At 43.5% G+C, this 21,316-nt stretch overlaps 1 protein-coding gene and 1 non-coding gene across 2 annotated transcripts; both read left to right on the top strand.

Annotated features, from left to right (window-relative positions):
- The first annotated feature begins 6,195 nt into the window (after nucleotides 1-6,195).
- LOC116356883 (U7 small nuclear RNA) lies at nucleotides 6,196-6,248 on the top strand. The gene has a single exon (XR_004205181.1). It is a non-coding gene; the product is annotated as a U7 small nuclear RNA (small nuclear RNA).
- Nucleotides 6,249-7,316: 1,068 nt separating this feature from the next.
- Nucleotides 7,317-13,911, top strand: LOC109864612 (terminal nucleotidyltransferase 5A-like). The gene is made up of 2 exons (XM_020452470.2): nucleotides 7,317-9,328; nucleotides 9,882-13,911. Exons 1-2 carry the CDS (start codon nucleotides 8,900-8,902, stop codon nucleotides 10,659-10,661), a joined length of 1,209 nt encoding a protein of 402 aa, XP_020308059.1. The 5' UTR covers nucleotides 7,317-8,899; the 3' UTR covers nucleotides 10,662-13,911.
- The last annotated feature ends 7,405 nt before the right edge of the window (nucleotides 13,912-21,316 follow it).

Here is a 21,316-nt window from a genome sequence, read left to right as displayed (position 1 = left end):
AACGGCCCATAATCAGGCCTATGAGACCTCCACTAGGACAGAGATGGGCCTCTCTATGTCCCCCTGATACACGACCCCTACTGTTACCCCCAGCATGGCCCTGACAAAAGAAACCCAGATCAGTCTCACCATGCCCATACACACACGTGTGAATGTGCGCACACATACGGTTGAAGTCGGAAGTTTACATACACTTAGGTTGGAGTCATTAAAACTTGTTTTTCAACCACAACCACATTTCTTGTTTTAAAATATATATATATATTTCACCTTTATTTAACCAGGTAGGCAAGTTGAGAACAAGTTCTCATTTACAATTGCAAACTATAATAAACTATAGTTTTGGCAAGATGGTCATTTTTCCAACAATTGTTAACAGACAGATTATTTCACTTATAATTCACTGTATTACAATTCCAGTGGGTCAGAAGTTTACATACACAAGTTGACTGTGCCTTTAAACAGCTTGGAAAATTCCAGAAAAATGATGTCCTGGCTTAATAAGCTTCTGATAGGCTAATTGACATCATTTGAGTCAATTGGAGGTGTACTTGTGGCTGTATTTGAAGGCCTACCTTCAAACGCGGTGCCTCTTTGCTTGACATCATGGGAATATCCCCAAAAATTAGCCAAGACCTCAGAAAAAAAAATTGTAGACCTCTACAAGTCTGGTTCATCCTTGGGAGCAATTTCCAAACGCCTGAAGGTACCACGTTCATCTGTACAAACAATAGTACGCAAGTATAAACACCATGGGACCATGCAGCTGTCATACCGCTCAGGAAGGAGACGCGTTCTGTCTCCTAGAGATGAACGTACTTTGGTGCAAAAAGTGAAAATCAATCCCAGAACAACAGCAAAGGACCTTGTGAAGATGCTGGAGGAAACAGGTACAAAAGTATCTATATCCACAGTAAAACGAGTCCTATATTGACATAACCTGAAGGGCCGCTCGGCAATGAAGATGCCATTGCTCCAAAACCGCCATAAAAAAGCCAGACTACGATTTGCAACTGCACATGGGGACAAAAATCATACTTTTTAGATAAATGTCCTCTGGTCTGATGAAACTGTTTGGCCATAATGACCATTGTTATGTTTTGAGGAAAAGGGGGGATGCTTGCAAGCCGAAGAACACCATCCCAACCTTGAAGCACGGGGGTGGCAGCATCATGTTGTGGGGGTGCTTTGCTGCAGGAGGGACTGCTGCACTTCACAAAATAGATGGCATCACGAGAAGAATTATGTGGATATATTGAAGCAACATCTCAAGACATCAGTCAGGAAGTTAAAGCTTGGTTGCAAATGGGTCTTCCGAATGGACTATGACCCCAAGCATTCTTCCAAAGTTGTGGCAAAATGGCTTAAGGACAACAAAGTCAAGGTATTGGAGTGGCCATCACAAAGCCCTGACCTCAATCCCATAGAAAAGTTGTGGGCAGAACTAAAAAAGTGTGTGGGAGCAAGGAGGCCTACAAACCTGACTCAGTTACACCAGCTCTGTCAGGAGGAATGGGCCAAAATTATCCCAAGTTATTGTGGGAAGCTTGTGGAAGGCTACCCGAAACGTTTGACCCAAGTTAAACAATTTAAAGGCAACGCTACCAAATACTAATTGAGTGTATGTAAACTTCTGACCCACTGGGAATGTGATGAAAGAAATAAAAGCTGAAATAAAAAAATAATTATCTCTACTATTATTCTGAAATTTTTACATTCTTAAAATAAAGTGGTGATCCTAAGACAAGGAATTTTTTATTAAATATCAGGAATTGTGGAAAACTCAGTTTAAATGTATTTGGCTAAGGTGAATGTAAACTTCCGACTTCAACTGTAGATGCATGCATGCACACTCACACACAGTTACATGCACGCTGGAGAAGGGTGCAGTAGGAAACATCCATATTAAAGCAACTGCTGCTTTATTAGTTGCCAAGACCCTATCTCGCTAGGAGTCAAAAGACGTTGACTGAGAAAGCTGGAAATCCCATTCCATCCGGCAGCTTCTGATCCACACCCAAAACTAACTGTGCCATCAGCGCCGGGAATATCACTCCGGCAGGACAAACTAATGTGACCCAGCTGGAATTCCAGTTATCTTAGGAAGAGGGAGATGGAGGAGTTGGAGAAGATTTCAACGGCATTTGAGAGGAATGAGGGGGGAGGACACAGATTACTTAAAACCCTGCAGAAGTGCAGGTATAAGTCTTTAGGAATTGTTATAAGCGTATAGGCTTTCATAATGGCTCATTCTAAGATGTATAGTACAATTACGTGGGAAATATTTATTTGACTCAAAATGCATGGTATTTCGTCAGAATCATTATGAGAAGACGTTATTAAGGACTCGTGCATGCGTGTGACATATCTTACGTTGCGTTATAACCGCCTCATTATACCTGCAGGCTTTAAGTAAAGTGCTACAGAACAAACCTTAAGCTCTTTATCCCCACAAAATGCATTGCCCACGCAACTTCTAAGATAATGTACTTCGCAACTTTGAAAAATGCATCTTGCATCACCATCAGTTGTACTTGCAGAGTTCCCGTAATGGTCTCACTACAAGAGCTCTACACAAAAATCTATAATCTAAGGTAGTTCATGTTATTCACATCTCAAACGTCAACTGCCAAGAGGAAACAGATTAGCCTAGATGTTTGTCAGTGGTTTCCACACAACTTCACAGGCAACGAGAGGAGATAAAAATGCATGCTGCCGAAAGGAGTGGTCAACCTTATGAAATTACTTTTTTTTTTGCACATTTGCCTCCACTAATCAATTGCTTAGAAATGTAGAACGCTAGAATAACGTGGCATTATGGAAAGGGGGTGAAGACCACAGGTTTAGTGAAGGAAAGGTGCTAAACCAAATGAAATAAAACTTTTCCATCTCTGACCTATTCCAGATATCTTAGTTTGGCATCTGTAGAACGTTCCAGAGCGATTGTGACAACGTATGTGTATGAACCAATATTTTTGCATTTGCTATAGACCTATGTCCCCACTCCCATCTAATCAGTGCCTTGGTACTCCTTCACTCGTGTTAGAGCATAATAACCGGTGGTTCCATCCCCTCCTGTTAAAGTGAGGTCAGATGAGAGAGGTCAGACCGGCTCGAATGATCTTAATGAGATAGAAATTCTCATCATGCCGCTAGAGGACCCTGGACCTCCATGGCCCTCTGGGTAATCCACATACTGACACCACAACCCATGCATCTCATCCAGCACATTAAAATAGGTCTAACTAGAAGACACACGAGTGCACTCTCCCCGGAACCGCATCGCCAAAATTTGAGCCCTGCTCCTCTATCCAACTCATTAGCGTAATGTGTTCATGTGTCGCTCCTCTCCATATGATCTGAGGAATTAGCTAGCGAGCTGTCCTGCTCGACTAAAGGGACTCTCGCTCACAATTAAGAATGTGTTTAGTTAGCCATTGTATTTTGTTTTCAAAACATTATGTTTCGGACGTCAATGGCCTTCAGTAGTTGTTGTTGGATGTGGACGATGCAGACGAGTGAAGAATAGTGACTAAGACATTAGATTCTAAGTCCCCCGACCGACCGTCTCTAACTCTAAAGATGAGCTCGAAGGGGAGATGACGTGGCAGTCCGAGGGGATGCGACTCTTCACAGTGCATCGATCCAATGGTTCCTGTCAGCTGGTTGGCACAGTGAAAATCCCAGCTTCTCTCCTTAGTTTATTGGACCCTGGAGGCTGGCTCTCTGTAACTGTAAAAGATCGGTTTTACGAGGGAGAGAGCCAACAGTCACAGTTGAGAATATTTCGTTTACGTTGAATGGACTAAATCGTTTTTGGTATCTTTTAATTGTCACTGCATTAGACTAAACATAGGTGATTTGATGATGTGGAAGTTGAAATGGTGGTGGAATGAATAGTGGAGGCATCTCCTGTTTTCTTTGCGACTTGCGGTATCTCTCTGTGGTTCTAAATCAATAGTTGTTTAGTAGTCCGAAAATGTCTGAAACATTACCTTGATTGACCACGCTGTAGGTCTTGTAACTGTTTCTTACATGCAATATGGTTTGTGGACAGATATTTCTCTCCGGTTTTGTGATGAAACAAAGGCGTGGTTGAATTTATTCTGCTGCTTTGTCTTCTTATTGTCTAGGCCTTTATGCCTATATATCACGGTGGCAAGGCATATGAACTAACATGTTATAGAGCAAACAACACACTTATCGCATAATTATCCCAATTAACACATAAGTTGTAAAATGGATTTTTTTTCCCCCTGGCTTGGCTTCCCCAGTGATTTTACCCACACACCGCTACTGCTTTTCAAAGCACTCACTGATTATGGCATCTCTGAAGATAAAGTAATCTGTAATGATAGAAAATTCAGGATTGTCCATGCAACAATTTTTGCATATCACCTACGGTCTCTATAGCAACCACTCTGATTTGGCTGGAGTGGAGATGGCTGGTGCACAGAGCTCTTGAACGAAGGCCAACCCATACCTCCACACCCGGGAAAAAGATTGACTCCTCACATACATTTCCAGATGTGAGTTACTGTTTGAGAGACTTGTGATCTCTCATTGGACTGTCTACCAATCAAAAGCTGGCTATCCCAGTATAAGCCAGTAGCGTGAATGAGATGCATGATTCGAATAATATGCATATGGCTACATATGAAGGTATGGCTGTGAATGTATCTGATCTAAGTCTATAATGCATCAAATCAAAATCAAATACATTTGTATTGGTCACACGTGTAGCGAAATGCTTATGTTTCTAGCTCCAACAGTGAAGTAATATCTGACAATTCACAACAATACACACAGATCTAAAAGTTAAAGGATGGAATTAAGAAATGTAGAACTATTAGGACGAGCAATGTCGGAGTCAGGAGTATAAATATATAATATGTGTTGGGATGTATAGACATTATGGACAGTATGTGGATATACTAAATATTATATCTGTAGAATGTGTAGGATAGAATAGTATATATACAGCAATAGTTTAATAGGATAGCATTGACTAGAACAATACACACATCTAAAGTAAAGGAATGGAATTAAGAAGATATAAATATTTGGACGAGCATTGTCGGAGCGGGTGTGATTGTAAATGATCAGTGATCTATGTGAATGTGACTGCCTCGACCCCCTGTTGTGATGTGTGTGACTGTGCAGGTAGGCTCTGGGACCTCTGCTCTGCTGTAGGCTAAGAGTAAATGGGATAATCTGGGTTTACAGGGCTGGGTGGCTGCACTGCCTGATAGATGACCTGACAGCTGCCCCTCCCCAACCGGCCATGAACTTGGCACAGCAAAGTGTGCTTGGCTTTGGCAGGCTTCCCTCTGATGTTTGACGGAGATGAGCGTCTGTTCTCTGTTTCTCTGATGCTAGCTGCCATGCTGTGCTGCACTGTGACATGGAAGTTCAGTCTGACACTGACATTAGAGTTGTGTCAGCTGTTTTGCTCACACTTCAGCAGAGAGCATTAAGCCCAGGGGTATGATGATGATGGGGGGGGGGGGGGGGGAGGAGGATTCAAGACAACCGAGACCGTTAATGTCCACAACACACATTCACAACACTAGTTAGCCCAGGCCAGTTGGTATATTGGCCAAGAAGAGAGAATTGCATGGTTGCATACAGGGATTCAACTCAGATTGTCAGATATTTCAGGGCTGGTCACATCCCCTTCGCATTCACAAGACCACTGAGCTAATCAGGCCTCCCAGAGCCGCTAGGCTAAAATCCCCTCCACATTGGTAAGACCCCTCCCACATTTAAAAATAATACAGTTTACTATAGAATATTAAAGTACTTACTATAGAATTCTATAGTAAACTGTAGAATACTATACTACACACTGTAGTATCCCTCAATCATGTATAGTACTTACAATAGAATGTTGTAGTATACTTTAGAATACTATAGTAAATACTACAATCTCATCTGCAAAAAATACTTTATTAAATACTACAGTAATGTCTGCAAAAACACTACACGTTTTAACTATAGTAAATACTACAGTATTTAATTTGTGTATACTCTGCCCATTCCCCACTCCCACATTACAATTTGTGCCACACATTAGTGAGAAACCTACATGCTAAGTATAGATCACATATTGTGTTCCCTACAGGTTATAGAAAAGAGCAGGAAGCTCTGAACTATCCGTTCAGACCCCAGACCTACCTACCTACAGGTTAAGGAAAATGTGCTCTTTCAGTATTTCTCCAGTAGGTTTCCTGAAGGAGAAAGCCTCCACTTCTATGTCAAAGATAATAAAACAAAAACACTTGTAAATTCTACAGTGACATCTGCAAAAACACTACCGTAAATCCTACAGTATACTATAGTATATACTACAGTTTTATTTTACTTCAGTATTGATACTATATGTAACGGATCTCGTCCTTCTCTTCTGAGGAGGAGTAGCGAGAAGGATCGGAGGACCAATTTGCAGTGTGGTAAGTGTTCATGATGTAATATTTAATGAATCAAACTGAACACTGAAACACAAAAAACAATAAAGTGAACGAACGAAAACCGAAACAGTCCTGTCTGTCGACATACACAAAGACAGAAAATAAACACCCACGAAAAAGGCTACCTAAGTATGATTCTCAATCAGAGACAACTAACGACACCTGCCTCTGATTGAGAACCACACTAGGCCGAACACAGAAACCAACATAGAAAAACAAACAGACTGCCCACCCCAAATCACGCCCTGACCATACTAAAACAAAGACAAAACAAAGGAACTAAGGTCAGAACGTAACACTATACTTAACTGTAAATACTATAGTAAATACTACAGTATTCACTGTAGTCTTTTTGCCATCGCAAAATACTACAGTGAATACTACAGTGAAGTCCACAAAACACTACAGTGAATACTACAGTAAAGTCCACAAAACACTACAGTGAATACTATAGTATTTATACCACAGTATACTAAATATACGTAAGTATCCAAAGTAAATGTAATTGCTTAAATGTACTTAAGTATGAAAAGTAAAAACCATTTCAAAATCCTTTGTGTGCCTCTGTGCCAGGGGCACACACACTTGTGTTTAGTGAGTCTGCCAGATCAGAGGCAGTAGGGATGACCAGGGATGTTCTCTTGGTAAGTGTGTGAATTATACCATCTTCCTGTCAAAATGTATTGAGTACTTTTGGGTGTCAGGGAAAATGTATGGAGTAAAAAGTACATTATTTTCTTTAGGAACGTAGTGAAGTAAAAGGGAAAGTTGGCAAAAATATAAATAGTAAAGTACAGAAACTACTTAAGTAGTATTTTTAAGTATTTTTACTTAAGTACTTTACACCACTGCTCACAATATGTTGTTGCTGGATATTTTTCAAATGTCCAATTTTTTCCTCTTTCCCATAGAGGGCGGTATGGCAATGTCAACTCAAAGTAGGCTTTTGCTCCACAATTTCTGTATGGTCTATGAAATCCTGCAAGTCAAAATAACAACTATTTATAGTGAAAACCTTCCATCTCCTATAAATTACGACTTAAAATAATGTGATTTCAGCTCAAAGGAGGACACATTAGCCTATTATATTTTTTAGGTGCTTGCATTTCACAAGAAACTATAGAACATTAGTTTTATTTGTGTATATAAATGACCTATATCAATATGGTCACGGCTGTAGTAACATAGCAAGCGTAGAAAGACGCCTGTGCGGTGTCCCTCAAGTTAGGTTAAATTCTGTATACTTGAAAACCGGCACCTTTTTGCCAACGCCGCTCTAGTGCGGCTGTAGTAAGAAGTCCGATGTGCTATTGGTTAGCACAGATTTCGCTGTAACTTTATTTTTTATGTTTATGTCACCTGGTATTCAACCAGGTGAACCAGGCCGATGGTATGGCCACAATAGTATATATTTTTTCTCCCCGAATTAGGTCCCTTGGCTCATCTCTGCAACTACTCAATGGGATCGGGAGAGGTGAAGGTCGAGTCATGTGTCCTCCGAAAACATGACCCTCCTGGCCGCCTACCTCTTCTCAACACTGCTCGCTTAAACCGGATGTTAGGCAAGCCCCATCAGCCAAACCATCCCCTACCGCGGACGGCGCTGGGCCAGTTGTTCGCAAAACCTGGGATCAAACCCCAGGCTGTTGACGTCGCTCAAACTTATCTTCGTTCAAATGATAAGGGGTTGTACATATCATTTGACATTTCTAAAATTGTACCTGCCTTTCAGCGAGAAGCAACGCCCACAAGCCAAGCACAATGAATAGGTAACGGTTAACTTTGATGGAAAACAAAAGTAGCCAAACTAAACCACATCCGTTTCACGTGACATGGAAGGCTTTAAGAATTTATTGGAGACGAAGAGGGAACCAAATATTTAGAAGTTGCGCGTCACAATCCACGGGGATTCCACAGAGGGCTGATCACTGCAGAACTGCGTATTCATGCAAATTCAATAAATTATAGGCGGGCCTTAGGCGATGGAGTCACAGCCCGAACACAGAACTCCTGGTATACCAACGAGCACCAAAGACAGCGATGCGCACAGCTCGGATACACTGAGTGATAACCGATCAGGAAACGTTTCAGCCCTTTAAAGAAAGGAAAAAGGCAGAAGTGACGACTATCTTTGAGAGAAGATCTTATTCACTGTCCTCCCTTATCTCACGATAAAAGACGCGCGAGTCAACCGGAGTACGCAGCTGTCATTTCTTTACTGCGCATTGAGTAGCCTAGCCTATTTCGCCTTGATTTGATTTATGTTACAGTATAATATAGAGGAGATACTGCACTCTGACTGAAGATACCGATGTGGATGAAGTTGACATTGCCCCTCTATAGCCTACTGTCACTGCGCGTAAAATCCACATTTGGATACGGACCTATCGCTAAAGAAACTTGTCAATTGCCGTTTAATTTTCTCCACAATGTCTGAAGAAGATAATAGCTGCACTGGTGCTAGTACTATAGCTGAGGTTGAAAGCAGCAATATCAGCGTTCTCGGCTGGGAACAAGTGCAGCGCCTTGATGCCATCCTGACGGAGACCATTCCCATCCACGGCCGGGGAAACTTCCCCACTTTGGAGATGAAACCCCGACAAATAGTGAAGGTGGTGCGTAGTCGCATGGAGGAGAGGAATATCCACGTCCGGGACGTGCGGCTTAACGGGTCTGCTGCAAGCCACGTTCTTCACGAGGATAGCGGACTGGGCTACAAGGACCTTGACCTAATCTTTTGCGCGGATATGAAAGGGGAAAGTGATTTTCAGATTGTGAAGGATATCGTTTTGGACTGTCTTCTGGACTTCTTACCTGACGGGGTGAATAAGCAAAAAATATCACCATTGACTTTAAAGGTAGGCTACACTTTCCATGGAACATTTATTGAAATAAATCAAATAGCTATTTAAAAATTAATTTAATTAATGAATATGGCTAATTGGGATTTTACGCACCTTTGCCCTTTTGCACATCATTGTGCATGAGATTTGAAAACGCAATAAGACCCGTTTACTCATAAGTATAAATGTATTCAGTTAAGAGGATTGCAGTAAACCCATTTAAAGCAGATCCCGTCTCCTTGGCCACCTAAGTTCAATAGACAGGGCAGCCAATGTTTGCCCCTTATTGTAGGCTACAGAAAGATGCACAGAAAATATGGGCCAATGTAATTACACAAATACGTCTTTATATGGAGCTATGCAGGATTACCTGTTCTTGATTTAGTGCATGTATCAGTTGAATTGGATTTAGATTAGGAGTAGGCTACATACAGTATTTATATCCATGGCAGTTATTCGTTTAAGATCATAGTGGTGCCAAAGCCTTTATACTGTATGTAAACAGTATTTCTATCCTTTGACAATTGGAGCTAAAGATGTCTTTTCCCCATGTGTTTCTGTCTGACAGGAAGCCTATGTGCAGAAGATGGTGAAGGTGTGCAATGATTCAGACCACTGGAGCCTCATCTCCCTCTCCAATAACAGAGGCAAGAACGTGGAGCTCAAGTTCGTAGACTCTCTGAGGCGGCAGTTTGAGTTTAGCGTGGACTCCTTCCAGATCAAGCTGGACTCCCTGCTGCTATTCTATGAATGCTCTGAGAACCCTATGGCCGAGACCTTCCATCCCACCATCGTGGGTGAGAGTGTGTTTGGGGACTTTGGTGCTGCCCTCGACCACCTACGCCAGAAGGTGATCTGCACCCGCAACCCAGAGGAGATCCGGGGCGGCGGCCTGCTCAAGTACTGTCACCTGCTGGTAAGGGGCTTTCACGCCGACTCCGAGACGGAGATGAAGTCCCTGCAGCGTTACATGTGCTCGCGCTTCTTCATCGACTTCTCGGATATCAGCGAGCAGCAGCGCAAGCTGGAGTCCTACCTGCAAAACCACTTTGTGGGCCTGGAAGACCGCAAGTACGACTACTTGATGACCCTGCATGGGGTGGTCAACGAGAGTACGGTGTGCCTGATGGGACATGAGAGGCGGCAGACACTGGGGCTGATCGCCATGCTGGCGGTGCGCGTGCTGGCCGAGCAGAACTTCATCCCGAACGTGGCTAACGTCACCTGCTACTACCAGCCAGCCGCCTACGTGGCAGACGGTAACTTCAGTAACTACTACATAGCCCAGGTACAGCCCATGTTCCACTGCCAGCGGCATGCCTACTCCACCTGGCTACCCTGCAACTGAGACAGCACACGGGGAGGAAGGAGGGAGGGGAGAGTCTGATTCATTTATCACTGTAAAGTGTTTTTCAGATGAATGAATGAGAAAAGGGTATCCCCATGCCCCACCATCCTGTATTGCATTTAAATGTGTTGTTATGTTTTGTTAGAGTGTGATGCTGGGGGGGGGGGAGAGAAAATAACAGCTGGGTCTCAGCTCCTGTGAGGTCCATCTTAAACCAATGGCAGGACAGTTTACTGTGAAAATGCCACCCTGTCTGACACACAACCCAGCTTGGGAAGTATGGGATGGGGTTTTGCCCAATACAATGCAAACAACGATGGACAAGAGTGAAAGCTGCAACAATACTTTCATTGACCCTGACCTGGATTGACTGACTCTGTTGCGAACTGAAAATGCTATGGAATTGAGCGACAGACGGAACATAATGTGTGGCTGCATCTGTGTCCTGTGGTGTCCAGCTGCCTCCTTGGCCGTGAGGAGGATGCAGGCCCCTTTGCTCTCTTGAGGGGTGTGCGGCTTGCACCCTGACGCGCGCTGGGCCATGTCCCAGCAACACAGGGGTTACTAGAGCACCATAAAACTCTCTTTATTTCTGGTGAGGTGAGATGTCATCACGAGCTTGGAATGACAGAAACTACACCTTAACTAGTAATGATTGATATGAACATGATGTGTTTACAAACCAAAGATTTTTCATTTATTGTTTTTAATACCCACGTTTGGTGGGGAAGAAAACAAATGTATAATGCGATCTATATTTGTATATGTGAACGTGTTTTAAGTGCCTAACGCCTATCAGTAGTATAGGCAGAGGAATAATGAGCAGTAGGCCATATTGTTTTGTGAATAAATCCAGTCTGGTTTTCGTCAGGCACACAAGACAATAGCACCCCAGAGGCTTGTGAATGTGACCGTAAAATCACGATTCAAATCCTGATACAGTCCGTGTTGATGTCATATTTTTTTGGGAAGAAAACAACATATCCCCTTGCAGTCAGAGTATTAGTCGATGGGGGAGAGATGGGGTGTTACTGTACTTTGTACAAAGAGGTTTGACAGGTTGATACAGAACCTTGCGTTAACATTTGCAGATATTTGAACCACTCCAGCACCTCCCCATAGGTACGTTGAAGCCACAGAGACGAGAGCGTTGTTTGCTGTTGCTCTCCCGTAGTCATTTTCAGACAAACTCCATGGGAATATTAGTTTGTGCCGAGGTGGTTTAACGTTGTTTTGTCGTTGTTCATGTTGACCGCTTTGGTGAGCTTTTCAGATATCCGCGTTAAAGAAAGGCAACATCCTGTAGTTTTCAGTTTCATAAGGATTACTGTATATTCAGTGGTTTTAAACTTTACTGTATTTTGTATTGGGGTGCTTCTCTTTTAATTCACCTTTTTGTAGTTCACAGCAGGGGCTGAGGGAATGAAAAACCTGTGTCGGAAGAACTAGACGCATAAGGAAAGAGAGACCGATCGGATCAAAGGGCAAGTCGGGGTGTTCCTGTGCTGCCTTCTAGTATGATATTTGCTGAGACACCTGTGATGGGACATTATTTGCTGTAACACTCTAGCAGGGAAGTACGCAGCTGCCAAAGAGGTTGAACTTATCTGGGCTGTGTCTGCAGTGTATTGTGCTCGCTTTGGGTGGGCTCAAACCTACCAGCAAATGTTGTGTCAAATGTTTATCTGCCGCTTGCCCAATGTTGAATGAGTGTTTGGCCATTTGTCGATGACGAGAGAGGTTGAGGACGTGTTGTTTTTTAAATATCGAAGTACAGATACTGAGCTGTAGGGGGAGGGACAGACGCTCTAGGGACAGAAGTAAAATGCGAGAGGCAGGAAGCTGGGCTGGGGAGATGGGTGCAGCTGGTGAAGGGGTTTGTCTTGCTTTCACCACAGACCAACATACAGACAGATATACCGTGGTAATACCTCTTTCTCCCATCTTAAGATGACCTATGCAGAGAGAATAGGCAGGGGGGAGAGAGAGAGAGGGGTCCTGGTACACACAGCACAACTTTAGGGAGGTAGTCTATTAAGCCTAGCTTGACCTCTTATGTCAAGGGGCCTCTTCTCTGGGGGGCTGAACAGATATCCTCGCATGCCTTATGAGCTTTGATAACGTTTCCTGGGTTGGTGCACTGCCATGGTATTACTGTAAATAACCTTCTTTTTTTAAATGAGGCTAGGTTAAGCAGTGGTTGCATGATCTAACTGCTACGCTGTAAGGTCCGAGCCCATGGGGAAATACTGTCTGATGCTAATTCAGTTTCTCTAATGCCATCTCTCAAACATAACATCTGAAATATGTTCCTCAGCTGATAGGAATATATTTTTGACACGAAGAGGAAAATGAACGATGATTCATCACCAATATTGTGGGTCTTGGGGTGAGAGACAGTGTTATTAAAAAATCTAAAGTGTGTATCTTTAGAGAAGAATAAACCGTGTTTTCCCTTTGGGTGGGATTCCTGGGCTTCCCGCTTCTGTACAAATGGGTCATGTCACAACTCTTTAGGGCGTCTTAAGGAAACTACTCTCTTTGTCTCCATTGATGAGATCTTACTATTGTCCTCTCTCCTCTCCCCTCACTCCCATAATGTGCAAGCAGTAATGCAGCCCCCTTAGGGAGAAAGTGAATGGACATCTAATGGAGTTCTACAGGGCGGAGGCACTCCAAAGGGGATGTGAAACGACTTCGGTGACCACTGTGTGACTGTAACCTGGGTGGTCAAGAGAACAGAGAGAAATGCACTCGACTCAAATGATTCTGTACTCCTTTTTCCCTATTTTGCTATTTCACACATTCTGTTCAAACATCTTTCTTTTTGACTGTGTACATTTTGATGATAACGTCTGGATCGTGCAGGCGGTGTGTATTCCCATCTCTTCTCACTCTGTGAAATTGGCTCAGAACAGTTAAGCCAGCACCAGTCTACCATGTAGTTGGCAAGCAACACCCAGGCTACTATGTGTTGCTGCATTGTCTTGTATGCATTGTTTCAACTTGTCACCTCCTATTCATGCAGTCTTTATCCATCAAACCAACAAAAATTGAAAAAGAGCCTGCCTCATATTTTTTTATGATTGTTATTTTTTATAACTGTATCAGACAATGTTGCCGCGCTTTGGAGTCTGTGATCAGTTTGCAAAATATCATTTCTCAGCTTACATTTTTTTTCCAGATCTTGTTAATGCCTGTTTTGAAGATAAAGGATGTTTTCATCATTAAAAAAAAAATGAAAACAAAATTTTCATTTCCGTTTCTTGTTTGTAACAATGTTTGTGGGTTCTGTGACTGAATTGTGTTGACGACAATGCTCAACTGTCTGCTCTATCTCAATTCTGATTGTTCCTGTCTAGCGTTAGACTATTTCCCTAAACCACCCCCCAACGCTCAATATCCAGGCTTGGCCTCAATGGTCTGTCCATCAAGGCAACTGACTTCAGGCTTCTTTTTCATGAGAGGGCATCTCTTTTAACTGACGCTAGCCATTCAGCAGCTTTTAGAAGGCTGGGTTCCCTGCTTACAGAGGACAATCCTGGCCAGATCCTGCCAGACCAGACCCAATGGGCACCGGTCAGAGAGAACTACTCCACCACTGCCAGAAATAGCTGGTGGTGAGTGTGCGGGATTTGCGTCCACCCAAAAAGAGACTTTAACGCTTTTGTGTTGTGAATATCTTTGCCTGCTCAACAAATTCTCTTTCAGAATTACTCCGTGCCTCCCATCCACACCACTTTAAATGTTGACTGACTGATCAGGCAAGGGCAGGGTAGCAGTGAATGGACCAGTTTCATGGATGGAAATGGAGCTCTATAGCAACTTAGCTCTAGTATGGTTCACATGTCTCATTGTCCCACATAGAGAGAGAGCGGGAGAGAGACAGACGGAGTAAGATGAGTAAGTAAAGTACAGTGTAAGTAAGCTATATTTAGGAGCCATGATAAGGACATTATCCCTTTCACTGAAAAGGAAATGGGTGACTGCTCTATGCTTGCAAATACACACTTCACTTTTCCAAACCCGTCAGAAGACGAGATACGAGAACGTTTGAACAATCTGATCACATGTACCTTCAGCTTTACTGAGTGCAGCCGGCTTCAAACACCAGAAAACATATATTAGTGATGCCTACACAGCACATTCTCCAGTGTGAATCAACACTGGGCATGCTTTTATTTTTTAAATGTTTAATTTTATTTGACCTTTATTTAACTAGGCAAGTCTGAGCAGGTTAAGTGTAACACTTTCAGTGTTTATACAGGTCCACACTTCCAGTGTTAAATTAACACTTTCCTTAGTGTAAAGGCTTATTTGCATATTTCCTAGTGTGCCTTGCCTTTCGAGTGAAATGTAGAGTTTCCACCCATGACTGTATTTGTTAGTGACAGACATGGTTGTTGCATTCATTCATTTTCAGCCCTGTGGCCTTCACCAAGTGAGATTCTAAGTGAATATGCTATCATTAAAATTACATTCTTTAAGACAATACATACTTCACAAGTCCTTATTTTGAGGGCCTAGTTTTACCCTTCTGCTGTACACTGGCTTGAAACGTATGGTTTACAGGTCACTTCAGGCCTGCAAGTCACACTATGCTGGCTTGCAAAGTGATGTGCAATTCCTATTGGAATCCAGCCTGAGTGGGGATATTCAACATTTGTCATTTGTATTTACCCGCAAGCTGTATTCATAATGACTGCCAGGGTTGGGAAAACTGAAATATGAGACTACTTAAAGCATCTAAACTAGAACAACCATTACATTAATGGGGGCAATACGTCAAAGTAACAGATTGGATTGGTGTAGAAAAATGTGTGATATTTATATTTGAGTAGCATAAGAATAATTAAACAGTCAATGCACAATGCAAAAACATAGAAACAAACCATAAAGAAATCAACTGCGATAGAGCATCCTGGGAAATATGACAACGATGGCTGTTTTTTGTTGTTGTTAATCTCTAATTATTACACCAACACTGGGGTTATTTTACTGTGTTAATTTAACCATTTACAGATAGTGTCATTTCTGAATCAACACTAGAAATGTTACACTGAAAAATCAACACTACCTAACACTGGCCAGTTTGCTGTGTTCTTAATGGCCTGTCTTTGCTTGAAAGGGATGAGACTAGACAAAACTAAATATGATATATAGCAGACAGTGTGCTTGGGGGAGATCCAAGGTCCACCGTCACGTGACTCTCCAAAAGACAACAGCAGTGAAAACATTGGCAATAGTTAAGAGGCTCATATCATTCTTCAGTTAATTGATTACATGTTGTGGGAGAGAATGGGGGAGGTTGTTGGATGGCTGAAAAACTGATCTATCTTCTATCCTTAAATTCCCTGATGCAGAGCTCCTCAAAAATGTGTTAATGGCTTTTCCACCCGGGGAGTGGTCGGCTACTCCATTGGATTTTCTCGCTCTCGCTCTCTCTTTCTTTTCGAGATTAAGGCTTTTATGGAATAAGCCAAGGACTGTTGGCGCGAGACTCGCCGCTGCCGACCCACCATGCAGGGACAGGAGCCAATGTTGCTCCTCCGAATTCGTTAATGGCTTTTCCACCCAGGGATTGGAGAGTAGCCGGCTACTTCATGGGATTTTCTCTCTCTCTCGCTATCTTGCTCGCTCTCTCCCGCTTGCTCTCACTCGCTCTCCCTCTCATTTTTCCAGATTAAGATTGTTATGAAATAAGCCAAGGACTGTTGGATCGAGACTCGGCGTGGCCAACCCACCATGCAAGGACGGGAGCCAATGTTGTGATTTACTACGTGGCCTAGTCATTTCAATAAGGCAGCAATTTTCTCATTTGGAAAAGTGTGGAACACTAAACAGACTGGATACGGCCACGATTCTTCACTTTGAGAGGCAATTGTAAACAAATTCCAGGGAGCATTTAGGGAGCATTCAACAGCTATGGTGAATACAGCCGTGTGGAGAGAGTGAGAGGTCAGAGTCACCGAAGGGTCACAGACAGCCAGTCCTAGACTACTACTGTTTGTAATGGGGGCAGATCTGGGGCCAAATGTATCAAGCATTTTGGAACAGGAGTTCTGTTCTCGTTATCTAATTCACTGTCATCTTAAAGGCAAAACGAATCCTAAATCAGCACTCCTACTCTTAGACGCTTAATATACAGCCCCTGATCTACTCCTGTTTTTTTTAGAGTCTATGGCAATTGCTCCGATGTGGGAAATACACAACCTCCTTCTCCAACATATTCATATAGGCTACCTATACTCACAAGTCATCTCATTATGTTTGAGCGGTATTACTGTGGCATTCTTCTTTTTTTTTAGTTAACACCAAGTACAGTAACAATTCCCCCAGAGCCTAGCCACCCCAAAATGTATATTCTGCTCTGTTCTATACTGTTTAACCATTGGCCTTCTATAGTTGAATCAGGTGATTCAGGTACTTAACACGGCTCTGTATTTCAACAGTGTCACGCCACTATAAACATCCTAATGAAAGCTAACGAAGGAAACATGTTGGTTATGGCAGTGAACCTCCTCCTTACCTGTGCCATGACTGTCATTAGCGTAACCAATGCGCCATCTCCATCATCCCATTTGAGAACAGACCATGACAATGTAGTCTGAGTGACACAGAGTTCTTCCAAAATAACACACAGGAAGTGGACAGAGTAAATCCTCCCAGCTGAAAGATATGAATTGATGAAAAGTAGGACAGTCAGGCAGGCCCCCAGGCTTTTGTTGAGGGAGGTGTGTCGACGATCAATGACAAAAGGTAACAGGAGAGCTCACAGCCTTATTTGTGTTGCCGTGTGCTTTTCTGAGAACAGGCACTCCACTCAGTGCCAGTAATCCTTATTTCTATACATGCCTCTAGTCTAGTGTGTTATCTTTTATTATAGATAATAGAAAAACAGAGAGAGAGAGAGAGACGAAGAGAGGGGTCGGAGGAGCAGGAGTATCAAAAGGGAAGACTGGTGGAGAGACAGATGGGGGAATAAAGAGAGTCAGAGCAACTGAGAGGAGAGAATGGGGTGAAACAGGGATACAGGGAGAGCAGGAGAATCTGTGAGAGGATAAAATGGGAGGAGGAGAGAGATTCGGAGAGAATGAAAGGGAAGAGAGAGAGTTGGAGACACTGAAGAGAAAGAGAGAGGGAGTCAGAGAGACAGAAGGAGAGGTGCAGAGTAGTGACATGCGCGGGACTTGGTTCTGGCGTGGGACTTGGACCCCACTTCACCATAGTTCTAGTGCGCCTCTTCACCCGCCTCCGTGGCCTCTTTAAAGCGTCGACCCTCACCACCGACCTTGGACTGGGGACCCTAGACATGGGTCCCGAATGGACGGGGGATTCCTGCAGCGCCAGACAGGCGGGAGACTCTGACATCTCCGGACAGGCGGGAGACTACGGCAGCTCTGAAATGAAGGGCGATTCTGGCATCACCTGGCTGACTGACGGCTCTGGCAAATCCTGGCTGACTGACGGCTCTGACAGCCCCTGGCTGGCGGCTCTGGCAGCCCCTGTCTTGCTGGCGGGTTTGGCAGCCCCTGGCTGGCTGGCGGCTCTGGCAGCCCCTGGCTGGCTGGCCCCTGGCAGCCCCTGGCTGGCTGACGGCTCTGGCAGCCCCTGGCTGGCGGCTCTGGCAGCCCCCTGACTGGCGGCTCTGGCAGCTCCCGGCTGACTGGCAGCTCTGGACAGACGGGAGACTCTGGCAGCTCTGGACAGACGGGAGACCCTGTAGGCAGAAGACGGAGAGACTGCCTGGTGCAGGGGGCTGCCACCGGAGGGCTGGTGCGTGGAAGTGGTACTGAGCACCGAACCTGCTCAACCTTACCTGGTTGAATGCTCCGCGTAGCCCGACCAGTGCGGCGAGGTGGGCCGAACCGGGGACACCATGCGTAAGGCTGGTGCCATGTACGCCGGCCCAAGGAGACGCACTGGAGACCAGATGGGTAGAGCCGGCTTCATGGCACCTGGCTCGATGCCCACTCTACCCCAGCCGATACCGCACTGGGGAAACTATGCGCTCCACCGCATAACACGGTGCCTGCCGCATAACACGGTGCCTGCCTGGTCCCTCTCTCTCTCCGGTAAGCATAGGAAGTTGGCGCAGGTCTCCTACCTGGCTTCGCCACACTCCCTGTGTGCCCGTCCCCAAAACATTTTTGGGGCTGACTCTCGGGCTTTTTCTCCCCAATTTCGTGGTATCCAATTGTTTAGTAGCTACTATCTTGTCTCATCGCTACAACTCCCGTACAAGCTCGGGAGAGACGAAGGTTGAAAGTCATGCATCCTCTGCACGGTGTTTCCTCCGATACACTCCGATTCCCAACCCAACCCAACCAAGCATCACCGCGCACTGAGCTCGGCCCGCCACAGGAGTAGCTGGTGTGCGATGAGACAAGGATTTTCCCCAGGTTCCCAATACAATTATGGAGTTTTGAGAAGGGTTTTGTGTGTTTTTGGGGGGGAAAGGGGGTCTTTCCCCTCAATTTTGATGGACTATTTGAAGGGACTTTCTGGAGGGTTATTGAACCTGCCCTTTGTAAAATATTGTATATATTTTTTTGAAGTTGGAAAAGGAGAGAATATTTTTTGTAATATATTGTGCTCTTGTAGAATACTGGTTGAGGGGTGGAGATGATGAGTTAATTATTCCTTGCCCACTAACATTCGACCACCCATCAGAGGTGATTGCAATACAGTCTGCTTTCTCTATGATTTGCTTGACCTTCACTTGAACTCTGTTGAACTCTGCATCCAGCAAATTATTAGATAAAGCATGTCTGGTTGGAGGGGTGTATGCTGGGCGAAGAACATTCAGAAATCTCTTCCAATACACATTGCCTGTGAGCATCAGAGGTGAACCAGTTGCATACACCGCTCGAGCAAGACATTCATCAGCGTTTCTCTGACTACGTTCCTCCATTGAGTCAAAACAACTTCTGATTCCAGGAGGACCATGAGCTATTGCTATCGATAAGGTGTCTGATTCATCATTTTAACCTCGAAAGAAATAGAGGGACTTTTGTCAGAGATTGCTTGTTGTGAGCGCTGAAGGAACTTTATGCACTTGGCCAGATGATTCTGCATCTCTGTTGCATTCTTCACATATGATTTGGCGCAGTATTTGCAAATGTACACAGCTTTTCCTTCTACATTAGCTGCAGTAAAATGTTTCCGCACATCAGTGGCAGTGGCATTGTCCTGTAAAGATTAGAAAGAAATTAGTTTAAAAAAAAATGCAATTCCATGTACAGATAAATAGCTAAGCAGCTAGATTAAACAACTCCTTTGTAAGATAAACGTTTTAAAATTAAACATGTATGGAAACAGGTGAATTTACACTCCTCAGTTTGCAGGCTCAAGCAAGCTAAAACCCACATGGTAGCAAAAACTAACTAGCAGAAACTTCTTACGGCTGAAATCCCGTTAACGGGATCGATATGACAATAGCCAGTGAAAGTGCAGGGCACCAAATTCATTCAGGGCGCATAATTAAAATTCCTCAAACATACAAGTATTATACACCATTTTAAAGATAAACTTGTTGTTAATCCCACCATAGTGTCCAATTTCAAAAAGGGTTTACAACGAAAGCATACCATGCGACTATGTTAGGTCAGAACCTAGTCATAGAAAAACACAGCCATTTTTCCAGCCAATGAGTGGAGTCACAAAAAGCAGAAATAGAGATAAAATGAAGCACTAACCTTTGATGATTTTCATCATATGACACTCATAGGACTTCATGTTACACAATACATATATGTTTTGTTCGATAAAGGTCAAATTTATATCCAAAAATCTCAGTTTACATTGGCACGTTATGTTCAGTAATGTTTTGCTTCCAAAACATCCGGTGATTTTGCAGAGAGCCACATCAATTTACACAAATACTCATAATAATCATTGATAAAACATACAAGTGTTATGCATGGAATTATAGATAAACTTCTCCTTAATGCAACCGCTGTGTCAGATTTAAAAAAAGCTTTACGGAAAAAGCACACCAAGCAATAATCTGAGTACAGCGCTCAGAGACCAAAACAAGTCATACAGATACCCGCCATGTTGTGGAGTCAACAGAAGTCAGAAATAGCATTATAAATATTCACTTACCTTTGATGATCTTCATCAGAATGCACTCCCAGTTCCACAATAAATGTTTGTTTTGTTTGATAAAGTCCATCATTTATGTCCAAATACCTCCTTTTTGTTCGCGCGTTTAATTCACAAATCCAAATTCATAAGGGGCAGACACTTAGTTCAGACGACAGTTCCATTACAGTTCGTAGAAACATGTCAAACGATGTATAGAATCAATGTTTAGGATGTTTTGATCATAAATCTTCAATAATATTCCAACCAGGCAATTCCTTTGTATTTAGAAAGGAAAAGGAACGCAGCTAACTCTCACTGGCGTGCGCGAGACTGAGCTCATGGCATTCTGCCAGACACCTGACTCAAACAGCTCTTCTTCTCTCCCCCTTCAAAGTAGAAGCCTGAAACAAGGTTCTAAAGACTATTGACATCTAGTGGAAGCCGTAGGAAGTGCAATCGGACCAAATTTCCCACTGTATATTGGATAGGCAAAGACTTGAAAACCTACAAACCTCAGATTTCCCACTTCCTGGTTGGATTTTTAATCAGGTTTTTGCCTGCCATAT

The sequence above is a fragment of the Oncorhynchus kisutch genome, linkage group LG2, assembly GCF_002021735.2.
Source record: "Oncorhynchus kisutch isolate 150728-3 linkage group LG2, Okis_V2, whole genome shotgun sequence".
Lineage (NCBI taxonomy): Eukaryota > Metazoa > Chordata > Actinopteri > Salmoniformes > Salmonidae > Oncorhynchus > Oncorhynchus kisutch.
The sequence above is the reverse complement of the archived record's forward strand: the minus strand, read 5'-3'. Positions and strand labels throughout refer to the sequence as shown.

What these genes read in the sequence shown, in the direction of transcription:
- LOC109864612 (XM_020452470.2), top strand. Translation starts at nt 8,900, where the DNA reads ATGTCTGAAGAAGATAATAGCTGCACTGGTGCTAGTACTATAGCTGAG. An exon ending in TATCACCATTGACTTTAAAG is followed by an intron (nt 9,329 to 9,881) that starts GTAGGCTACACT and finishes TCTGTCTGACAG; the next exon opens with GAAGCCTATGTGCAGAAGAT.